At 41.5% G+C, this 11560-nt stretch overlaps 2 protein-coding genes across 2 annotated transcripts; one reads left to right on the top strand and one right to left on the bottom strand.

Moving 5' to 3' along the window:
* The first annotated feature begins 235 nt into the window (after positions 1 to 235).
* Pus3 (pseudouridine synthase 3) lies at positions 236 to 8187 on the top strand. The gene is made up of 4 exons (XM_057768987.1): positions 236 to 263; positions 5582 to 5985; positions 6090 to 6655; positions 7445 to 8187. The coding sequence occupies exons 2-4, from the start codon at positions 5611 to 5613 to the stop codon at positions 7944 to 7946; spliced, it is 1443 nt and encodes a 480-aa protein (XP_057624970.1). The 5' UTR covers positions 236 to 263; positions 5582 to 5610; the 3' UTR covers positions 7947 to 8187.
* On the bottom strand, positions 785 to 11233 carry Hyls1 (HYLS1 centriolar and ciliogenesis associated). Its single transcript, XM_057768988.1, has 4 exons — positions 10982 to 11233; positions 9655 to 9697; positions 4900 to 5014; positions 785 to 2787 (listed from the first exon to the last, which is right to left on the bottom strand). The coding sequence occupies exons 3-4, from the start codon at positions 4911 to 4913 to the stop codon at positions 1833 to 1835; spliced, it is 969 nt and encodes a 322-aa protein (XP_057624971.1). The 5' UTR covers positions 4914 to 5014; positions 9655 to 9697; positions 10982 to 11233; the 3' UTR covers positions 785 to 1832.
* Between the last annotated feature and the right edge of the window lie 327 nt (positions 11234 to 11560).

Raw genomic sequence — 11560 nt, forward strand, 5'->3', positions numbered from 1 at the left:
AGTCAGCATTAAAAACTTATTTTAGACCATAATTATAATTTCGTCATTTGTTCTTGTCATTGATTGTGTCTTGGAGTGAAGACAGGGCTGAGTCAGAAACCTGTGCTTACTAGGATGGGTTTTGGCTTAAAGCCGGCCACCGGACCTCGGAACTACATTTCCCAGAACCGCAGGCGCGCCTCCCGTGAGGCGGCGCATGCTTACTGGAGACACGAAGTCTCAGCTTCCTGCTAGTCGCGTGGCCGCGAGCTGATGACCGGAAGGTAAGTGTACACTCTTCTAGGTGGGCTGCTTTGAGCTCTAAAGAGGAATGAGCAAATGGAAGCTAAATGACTATCTCCTGCTCCGGTACTTAAGGGCTTCAGGAAGGCGCCGGTGGATGAGGTGGGATTTAGAACAGCGCGCGTGTGTCGTGTCTGGGACTTCTTGGAGATAGGTCCCAACAGCGGGGCTTAGATTCTGCAACTGGAGTAGAGGGCCTCTGAATTGCTCAAATACAAACAATAGTGTAGCCCAGTAAAGAAAGTATGGGAGGAAGGCTTGGCGGAAACCAGTTTATTTTGGGTTTTGCTCTACGCTATACTTAGTTATACAGAGTTAATGATCATAGCGCGTTTTGAACCCTTTATCACGAGGAAATGTTTATCCACACCCCTCTCCCTTTTTTTAAACTTCAAAAACTCCGAGGCTTACTATTTTAGAGTGGGTGCTTAGTACACCCAGGAATTCCCTTTGTGGGTCCACCTTCCAAATTTCATTGATAAACCTAGTGTACTGGGCCAAGTCTTGGGGTCATTCCACTTAAATCTGCCTCATGACTGGGTTCATCTATGCTTAAGAGCTAAACTGGGATTCATACCTTCAAAAACCCCTTTAATTTAATTTGAACTTTGGGTCCAGGCAAACTTTTTTTTTTTTTAAATCAACTGTTTTGAAAAAGCTGTTCTATTTTTAATCCTACACCTAGAATTGAGTCTAAAACTTTTTTTGTGCTCTGCATGTATGATGGATCTTGCTGAGTTACAAGGTCCTTAATTTGTATCTCCAGGCATTTGTGGCATCGTCCTTGCCCAGATGTACTATTGGAGTTTGCAGATTTTACTTTCCTGGAGTCAGTTCCTCCACAGCATTTAGCTATTACTGATTATCTTTCTTCCTGATCATGTCCAGCTGTGGGTGGCCCTGGGTCAGATATTGTTTGGAGAGTGTTTCAATGACCAGGACTATTCATGTTTATTTTCCTTTTTGAATAAACACTTTAATCAAAACTTCAGGCCCACATTTAGTGCTTGAAATAGACAACTCTGATCTTTAGGTATTCCTTACTGGATTATCAAGAATGTAAGTTCTAGCAAAAACCCAGAACTAGTGTTTTGATCTGTACCCAGACAGTTCATTTCTGTGTCTTCATGTCAGACTATATACAGAAACTTTGAGTATCATTAGATGATCAGAGGAAGAATCATGGCCTAGAGCTGGCCGAGGTCCTCTTACACTGGGAAGTACTTAAAACAAGGTTCAAACTCATCATTTGCCAATACCCACTAATTTTAAAAAAAAACACACCACAGTTTACAAGTCTTTTCAAAATGGCACTTACTACTTTGACGAAATTCACATTTCAGGTAGTTCCCCCAATCCCCCAAACTGCTGCATTTGAGAATGTCAGTTTAGAAATCTAAGTGGCGTATGGTACCTAATGTGATATAGGAAGGACCAGTGAAGTCCTTACCCTGTGTTCTGCAGGCTTTTCAAGTCAGTTGTATTTAAAAGGAGAGAGAGGAAGAACTAGGTTATCCTAAATACGATGGAAGGAGACAGGTAAAAAAGACTTAAGAAGGAGAAAGAGGGAAAGGAAGCTTCTTCGGCATGACACCATTTGCAAGGTCACAGCGGACACCCCACCGAAGGGCAGATCTTTTCTTCTCAGTTGGTACTAGGTAATTGTTTGGAACATACACATGTTGAGGCTTGGACTGGGGTTCTGTTCTGGAAAGCATTTGTCCTCGGACATTCCAGCGTAGCTCCTTTCTATGATCTTCACCAGGAAACCGCATTGAATCCCAGTCCCTTTTGTATTCAAAATATCTGGCTACTCGGTCTATCTTGCCCCGGTTTCGGCTTAACTGATCCAGCCTGGGGAGAATAAAGGATTTGGGTCTGCTGGCAACAATCAAGTCTTGTTCATAAACAGGAGGGCCCATTTCTTCTCTTCGCAGATAGCAAATGAGCTGGTTTTCTTGTGAAATTCCTTGATATTCACGTGGTAGGTTAACTTGGTATTCATGTGGTAGGTTAAGTTTCTGTGAAGCATCATTTGGGGATTCTGTGCCTTCTTGAAATTGTAGGTTCATCAGTTTGTGTCGTAAGTCCCAGAGATCCAAATCACTTTCTGTACCAGATTCGGACTCACTGATAACAGACTCATCTGTCACTAGTACTTCCCCATCTGGCTTTCTGCGCAGAACCTTTCTCTTCATCACTGGCTTTCTGCATTTTTGGGAAGCCTCTGAAAATGTTGATGAAGTGACGTGGCTTCTGATGTGTGGGCAGTGGAGCTGCACAGGCAGAGTAGGTCTCTTTCCTGGGGTCACTGAGGCTTTACTGTAGGGATCATACTGGCTAGCCTGGGCTTCTCTCCTAATATCTCCTTCGCCCTGCCCTGCACAGATATGTGTAAAAGCTGTAGCAGCAGCTAACATTCGTTCTTCTGGGTCCATACTGGCCCATTTTTGTCCACCGGGTCCTATCAGTTGCTCCATTGCTTCTTCTACATTATAAGGCTGTCTGTAAGAGATAACAACTGGTCAATTTCCACCTCATTAATTGCTCATTCTTGTCTCAATTTTATAGTCAAATGGAAAATCCAAAGCAATAATAAATTCAATAGTTGTGGTAGAGTTCTATCCATTACTTACTTTCTTTTTTTTTTATATTTATTTATTTATTATGTATACAATGTTCTGTCTGTGTGTATGCCTACAGGCCAGAAGAGGGCACCATACCTCATTACAGATGGTTGTGAGCCACCATGTGGTTGCTGGGAATTGAACTCAGGACCTTTGGAAGAGCAGGCAATGCTCTTAACCACTGAGCCATCTCTCCAGCCCCAACTTACTTTCATTTCTACTCTTTTCTTACACTGTTATTGCCATGTCACATTGGGTGGCTCCTATGATATGGGCTGAGTTCTGGCATATGGAAAGCTTGAGACTCCATGTAATGGAACATGATGCTTACTGAACATTATATAACATGCTTAGAGGATCTTTATACATATGGCATTATTCATGTTTATTAATCCATATAATCCTTATATTTTAGGATGAGTTCTTTTTCATAGGAAGCTTCAGGAAGTTAACTTGCCCAAAGGTAGTAAACAGCAGAGCTGGAATCATACTTTGGCAGTTTGAATCACACTGAGTCTTTGCTTTTACTCCTAAGTGATAATGGCCTAAAGATCAAAAAAAATCAACATAATGGGCTGTGCACATACATAAAGCACACATATGTATGCATATATTCTGTGTATATGTATAAGACAAATCTGTCCTAATAAAATTCAACCACCTAAACACCTAGTGGTTGGTTTCCTGACTGGGATCAAGGTAGTTTTTTTTTTTTTTTTCTTGCTGATTTTTTTATTAATTAATTAATTTAATTATTAAAGATTTCTGCCTCTTCCCCGCCACCACCTCCCATTCCCTCCCCCTCCCCCAATCAAGTCTTCCTTCCTCCTCAGCCCAGGGATCAAGGTAGTTTTATCTATTGCTTGCTACTTTGCTTTCCCTATGCTTCTCTTGAAGTTGAAATACATGCTTATAGTTTCAAAGGATTTCCCCTCCTTGATGAAACTTCTCTCTAAAAGACAGTTTCTTAGCAGTTTTCTAATTTTCCGTATTAACACTAATTTTTTTCAATAGAAAGGAACATGGCGGCAAAATCTTTCTGAACTTTGAATTGTGGTGATTCAGCTGTCAGCACATGAAAACTACTTTACCATTTAATGTTGTATCAGATTTATCCAGTTCCTTATTGACATAATCTAGACTTATAGTCACTTGTTAATTAAAGTACTCGAGTACCTTGTAAGCTTTTACACATTTGCATAAGCAGGTAGCATAGGTTCAATTTCCAAGATGGGATCACCTGTGAGTTTTCCATTCCTCCACAGTGGTATACCATCAAACTTTCCAATCCTTGTAGACTGTTCCACAATTAACTGTTCTCAAATACTTGAACATGTTTTACTTAGCAATGCCTTTTCCCTAGGGATACAGCTTAGTGACTGAGTAATTGCCCAGCATATCATACAGGAAGCTTTAAGTTCAGGTTTTTTTTTTTTTTTTTTTTTGGTCTTTGTTTTTTGAGACAGGGCTTCTCTGTAGCTTTCGAACCTGTCCTGGAACTAGCTCTTGTAGACCCGACTGGCCTTGAACTCACAGAGATCCATCTGCCTCCCCCTCCCCCCATGTTGGGATTTAAAGGCAAGCGCCACCACTGCCCGGCTTCTAAGTTCAATTCCCCACCAGGCTTTCTCTGATAGTTCAGTAATATTAAAAATGTCATCTCCCCATATTTCTTCTAGTAATTTTAGTTTCACCTGTAAGATTTTAATGTTTAATCTTTCATCATAAACTCCAAAGATTAGAAGGGAACCATTTAGTCACAGTCAGCCCTAGACCAGATGTAGAAATGCTATCCAAGTAATTACAGTCATAAATTAGTTAGAACCACCTAAGTGTTCAGACTGTGGTATTGTTGCTGTTTGGTTACTGAAATACAGGAGAAATTTCAACTTCCAGATCTAAATTATGTCACACTAACTCTTGTATAACTGTTATAGAAATCTTTTATAAACGTAAGAAATTTGGTTGTAAAAAAGCTAGTAGTTATTACCTTTTTTCTGCCATTACAACTGCTTAAAGAAAAATTTATCTCCAGGTTCTACTTCTGATGTGAAATATAATCATTGATTATATTTCTTCAATTAAGACAGCTTCTATTGGGCCACCTTTAAAACAAAACAGAACATTAGATAACAATATATATGCCACTTACTTGAAATATTATAAAACAATAGAAACAGAAGTAGTCATAAGTAGCCCATATAAGTAATTGTCACTATTAAAAATACTGTTTAAATTACTGAGAAATCAAGAGGAAATGTTATAGGGAGGAAAACATTCTACACGAATCATCTTGGTTAGTAAGGAATAGAGAAATGAAATTGAGGCATTTCCCTAAATTTTAAAAAATAGGTGCATCTTTCCCTTTTCCTATGTGAAGTAGCCAGATAGAATGTAAAGGGACAGTGTCTGAGTGATGAATCCATACTAATTAAACTGTAGGGCAATCTAAACCTACACTTTTAACATCAAATTAAATCTGAGTGTTCTTTTGTTTTCTCAAGGTAGTATCTTGTTCTGTACCCCTGATTGGCCTAGAACTTGTGCCCCCAGGTACTGTGGCTATAAGATTGCACTGCTATGTGCAGCTTAGATGATAATTTATTCATGTGACACTAACATCTGCAAAGGCACTGGAGCTGATGTATTACTTCACTTTTTTTTCCATGCAGGACCTGCATGATTTCTTCCTACGGCTGTCATGGCTGAAAACACAGACAGAAACCAGATTGAGAAACTTTTAAACAGAGTAAAGGATCTGGAGCAGGAAGTGAAAAGACTTAAGAAAGAACAGGCTAATAGTATCAAAGACTCAAACATCAGAGAAAATCCTTTAGGCTCTGGAAAAGCTAAGCGTGCATTTGATTTCAGTGCTCATGGCCGAAGACATGTAGCTCTAAAAATAGCTTACCTAGGCTGGGGTTACCAGGGCTTTGCCAGTCAGGAAAACACAAGCAATACCATTGAAGAGAAACTGTTTGAGGCTTTAACCAAGACCCGACTGGTAGAAAGCAGACAGACATCCAACTATCACCGGTGTGGTCGAACAGACAAAGGAGTTAGTGCCTTTGGTCAGGTAAGGGCCAATACTTATTTCTCAAAGCAAGTAATAATGGAAATCTGAGTGTACATACTGAGTCTTTAGATCATCTCTGAAACAGTTTCTCTCTAATTCTACAGGTGATTTCTCTGGACCTACGTTCTCAGTTTCCAAGGGGCAGGGATTCAGATGATTTTAACTTAAAAGATGAAGCTGATGATGTTGCTAAAGAGATCCGTTATACCCACATTCTCAATCGGGTGCTCCCTGCAGATATCCGAATATTGGCCTGGGCCCCTGTAGAGCCTAGCTTCAGTGCTAGGTTTAGCTGCCTTGAGCGGACTTACCGTTATTTTTTCCCTCGTGCTGATTTAGATATTGTAACTATGAATTCTGCAGCTCAGAAGTATGTTGGCACTCATGATTTCAGAAACTTGTGTAAAATGGATGTGGCCAATGGAGTGATTAATTTTCAGAGGACTATTCTGTCTGCACAAGTACAACTAGTGGCTCAGACTCTGGGTGAGGAGAGAAGGCAAGAACCTTTCCAGTTATGTCAATTTGAAGTGATTGGCCAGGCATTCCTGTATCATCAAGTTCGGTGTATGATGGCTATCCTCTTCCTGATTGGCCAAGGAATGGAAAAGCCAGAGATTATTGATGAATTGTTAAACATAGAGAAAAATCCTGAGAAACCTCAATATAGGTAAGTTAAACCAAACTAATACATTCTTTTCTCTCCCATGATTACTGAAATAATGTGGTTCATTAAACTTTATACTATTAGATTTTGTTTTGTGTATGGGTGTTTTGTCTGCATGTATGCCTGCACACCACTTGTTTATCTGGTAGCCACAAAAAGGGTGTCAGATATTTTAGAACTGGAGTTACAGAAGGTTGTAGTCCACTATGTGGACACTGGGAATTGAACCCAGGTCCTCTGGAAGAACAGTGAGTGCTCTTAACCACCGAGCCATCTCCCCAGCTCCCTTCACAAACTTCTGATTTGTAGAATGTTATGAACATATACTAGATTTTTCCATTAATAAGGAAATGGATATTTGGATTGGGCTTCTAATTCCCAGCTTCTGAAATTATAGGGAAGATAGAAAAGAGGCTTTTCTTTTGTGAACAGGCTGTGGCTAAACAGTGATACCAGTAGTTCATTCCTAGGCTGAACAAATCTGGATAAATATCCAGTCTTAAATTTTATGGTATGGGGAGCCAGAGCATCCTACGGATTATCAACCCACATCTTAGTCATTTGTTGCCACTGACATGAACTTAATACCAATCAAATTGATCATTGCTTTTTTTTCCTTCCTTTTAAAATGAAGTCAGAGTTGCTCCAGATTAAGACAGTGTTGTATTTTCTTAGATGTTACTAACCATTGGCATTAGTAGATCTTCCTTGTCCCCTTAATCTCAACTAAAGCTCGGTATTTAAAAAAGAACTATTGACTAACTGCTGTGCATTCTTGCATTTGTTTCTCAGCATGGCAGTTGAATTTCCTCTAGTTTTGTATGACTGCAAATTTGAAAATACCAAATGGATTTATGATCACGAGGTTCAAGAATTCAATGTTACCCACCTACAACAGCTATGGGCAAATCATGCTGTTAAAACCCACATGCTATATAGCATGCTACAAGGACTAGATTCTGTCATGATAACATGTGGGGCAGGAACAAAGATGGATGAAGTAACAGAATGGAGAAACATTAAGCCCTCTGTCATAAAGCAAACTAGTGCCTTTGTAGAAGGAGTGAGAATGCGCACATATAAGCCCCTCATGGATCGCCCTAAATGTCAAGGACTGGAATCTCGGATCCAGCATTTTGTACGTAGAGGACGCATTGAGCACCCACATATACTCCACAAGGAAGAAACAAAGGCCAAAAGGGACTGTGCTGACACAGAAGAAGAAAATAATGTTTCAGAGACTCCAACAAAAAGGGTCTGTATAATAGATGCAGAAGTTAACACTACTGTATAGGCTCAGCAAGCTAGGCTCTCTACCAGGAAAAGAAGCAACAACCAGCTAAAATTCTAAAGACTAGCTCATAAAAAAAGACCTAACAAGTCTTAAACAGTAAAGGGTCTAAATATTCTCTTAATTCCTGTCCAAAAGAATTATGAAATGAAAAAGCAAAAAGCACTTGTTAGCTATACCCCTGGAAATCTGTGCCTTGAATTTAAATTCATTAAAGCCTGATACTACAAATATCATATGTTCCTTTTTCTTTCTTTTTTCCTAAGTCAACAGCATCTCACACTTGTTCCTTTTCAAGGCAAATGAGATAACCACTGATGGCAAAGATCTTTGCCAGAGTGTCTTACTTTCTTATTAAATTCCACCAATTAAAGATTGGATTAGATGGGTTTAGTGCCAGATGTGATGCTTCTTGGAATCTACCTCAGTGTAGTACGGTATGTCTTTTTAAAAATGTTTATTTATTACGTATACATTGTTCTGCCTGCAGGCCAGAAGAGAGCACCAGGTCTCATGGATGATTGTGAGCTACCATGTGGTTGCTGGGAATTGAACTCAGGACCTCTGAAAGAGCAGCCAGTGCTCTTAACCTCTGAGCCATCTCTCCAGCCCACAAAGTATGTTTTTAATGAGGAAGCTAGTGCAGAGGCTGGCAATTTTTTTCTACCAAGGGTAAGAGTAGATATTTTAGGTTCTGAAAAATAATGTATGTTGCACTCTTCTTATGACCCTTTAGAGATGTCAAAACATTTTTGGATTTTGTTGGCCAAGTTCTGGAAGTTCAACCTTGCAGAACTGGGAGACAGAGGAGTAAAATCTGTTTTGAGCCAATCAGGTGTACTGGCACACACCTATAATCCCAGCCTTTGGGTGGAAGCTGGAGGTTCAAGGCCAGTTGGGCTATAGGAAACTCCTCAACCAAACAAGAAAAAGTTTTGATTCCATGGTAGAAAATACAGGTCCTTTCTAGGATTGGAAATTAGCACATACTTAGTGTGACTACAAAGCAACGGAAGCTTAATTTAGGTCAGCCAGTATGTCAATCATATCTTAAGGGGTCACTAAGAAGTTTTAAAAGCAAGAAAATTATGTAGCAAAAGCACTGGTAATATGCAAAAACATGAAATTCTTGACGCACTGTCCTTTGTGACCACGCCATAGCAAACGAACTTACAAGAGCCCTACTTTAGTAACTCACTGCAAGTGTTCTTCACGTTTACTAGACATGTTTATAAAACCCAAATGTTTGTCAATCAACCAGTAACTAGTTTATGTTCAAGACTCAGAACGGATTGTATCTGGATACTGCTCAATACAAGGAACACATGGACAGTTAGAAACAATATTTACAGTAATCTGGTGCTTCTTTAAGTCCTGTAGCTCCAGGGGTGGAATATATAATCACAGACCTGTGGGAACTCCAGGTTTAGAGGATAAAGTGGGTAAACTTGGGCAGAAGAAGTGGCGCGACAGGATCATAGCTTTCACAGCCTAGCAGAGGAGCTAGGAAAACAGTGATGCCAAGAGACTTAACATTTCTGGTCAACGTGACATTCTAAAAAGAGTTGCTTTGTCCTTTAATTTTTAAGTCTTAAACGTCTGTATGTGTGTGTATCACATGGGTGTCTTTAGAGGTTGGGAGAAGGCATCTTAAGATTGGGCAGTTGTGAGCCATCACTGGGTGCTGGGATCTGTTTGAGCAATTTCTTACCATATTTTGCTTGCCTTGACTTGAGTTAACCAAAAGGAAAAACCTAGAAAAGAAAAACAGACTTTAAGAAATAGCCCATATTTAAAAAGTCCCCCTCCAAAGCCCTAACTAAAAGGTGTTCTGCTCAGGAGTCTATAGAAGCCAGAGCCTAAGGCTTTAAATTCAAATAAAGTTCTTTTAAGACGCTCTGAATCTAAAAGAATGATTCAGTGACCTTATGGTTGATAGTCAGGCATCTCAGAAAAAGCAAATGAGAATACCCCAGAATGTATGTTTGCAAAATCACTGAAGTAATATTAAAACTCAAAGATAGGAGTGATGTTGGAGAAATGTAAAGAAGGGCTTAAGTTCTACTTTCTCCATTTAAAAAGGTTTTGGAGTTTAATTGAAATATGTGTGTGTCTGTCTCTCTTCTGGAGCTGGCCTGGGACGACTGGACACTAAAGCCAAGAGGACTTTTAAATGGCATGTTTACAAAACATTGATAAACTGTTGTCCTTTGTGTTCAAACTACATTCCCTTTATTTTACCCCTCAAATGTGGTGATGCAACTTTTCATAAGGTCTACAGGTATGGTCAGTTTCTTTTGATTCTAATAAAACACGACAATCTCACCAGCTAGAGAGAAATACAGAAGCTAAACCACCAATCTTATATTTTGTGAATGACCAAAATACCTATTTAAAAAAACATCTTAAGCAGTGTAATGGTCCAGGGTTATTACCTAGTTACAGCTGAAAGGATTCGGAGGGTGGGATTTTTAAATCTTAAATTCCTGGATTCGGATATAACTGAAATTATGGTGTAATTTAACTTCCGAGTCAAATGACACCTGCTTTCTCGGAAATCTCATTACCCAACACAAGCGTTAGCGTTCACTTTCATCAACACTGCGTATTGAAAAACTTAACAAACCTGAAAGGACACTGTTTAATATTTTTGTTTGCATTATTAATGTACAGATTTTATAAGGTTTATCTCTATCCGGGAAACAGTCACACAGCGGGTCCTTCAATTTTACCCGCTATCCTAAATCCTAAGCAAACGCTATGGAAGGCTGGTTGTAGGTGTGAGCCCACAAAAGGTGTAACCCGAACGTGAGACGCTTCCCTGCTTTTCGAACAAAAACACGGGTCGCACCATCTGGCCGTGGGCGTGCCGGGAGCTCGGCTCCTTCCCCAGGGACCGGTCCCCAGCCTCCACGCTGGTCCCGAGGGCTCAGTCAGCTCGCTCAGCCTCCGGGCAAGAGTAGCGCGTACAGGATGCACATTGTGACCTGGAGGAGCTTGGGCGGCCTCTGCCCCAGGCAGCCCACGCCGGGATTTACCTTGAATGCAAGAGCCCGGCCAGGGAGGGGAACGCAAATCCACGCGCGGCGGTCCAGGGAAGGAGCACGGGCCTCCGCCGCACCCTGGCCTAGGAAGTGTCCCCCGCTGCCGGCTCCGCGCACGTCACCAGCCGCCACCACCGCTGCCGCGGGTTGGGTTGTCTCCTCGCCGCCCACTGAGGACCACAGATTCGCAATCACACGGGGGACAAATCGCCCTCCCTCACGCTCAATGCTGTCGTTAACGGTCGGCCGTTCAAGTTTAAATCCCGGAGCGAGCCCACGCCCCTGGCTCCGCCCACCAGCTCTCTCATTGGCGTAGAAGCCAGACGTCTTCCACGCTTACATAGAGATTGGTGCGTGTTTTCTTTCGGCCCTCCCCCGCGGGCCCGGAAGCGGAGTACGGGACGCGGAGCTGAAGTGGGAACCCGCCGGGTAGTGGCGCGGAAGCTTTGGCCTTGGTTCCCTTGGCGTTAGCGTGGCGAAGGGACAAGGGGCTGGCCCTGCTCGGTGCTCCAGCCGCCCTTGGCCGCAGTTGGCGGCGGCGGAGGGGAGGGTTCTGGGGCCCCGCTGGCCCGG

Source organism: Chionomys nivalis, chromosome 4, assembly GCF_950005125.1.
Source record: "Chionomys nivalis chromosome 4, mChiNiv1.1, whole genome shotgun sequence".
NCBI lineage: Eukaryota > Metazoa > Chordata > Mammalia > Rodentia > Cricetidae > Chionomys > Chionomys nivalis.

What these genes read in the sequence shown, in the direction of transcription:
- Pus3 (XM_057768987.1), top strand. Translation starts at nt 5,611, where the DNA reads ATGGCTGAAAACACAGACAGAAACCAGATTGAGAAACTTTTAAACAGA. An exon ending in GAGTTAGTGCCTTTGGTCAG is followed by an intron (nt 5,986 to 6,089) that starts GTAAGGGCCAAT and finishes CTAATTCTACAG; the next exon opens with GTGATTTCTCTGGACCTACG. An exon ending in CCTGAGAAACCTCAATATAG is followed by an intron (nt 6,656 to 7,444) that starts GTAAGTTAAACC and finishes TTTGTTTCTCAG; the next exon opens with CATGGCAGTTGAATTTCCTC.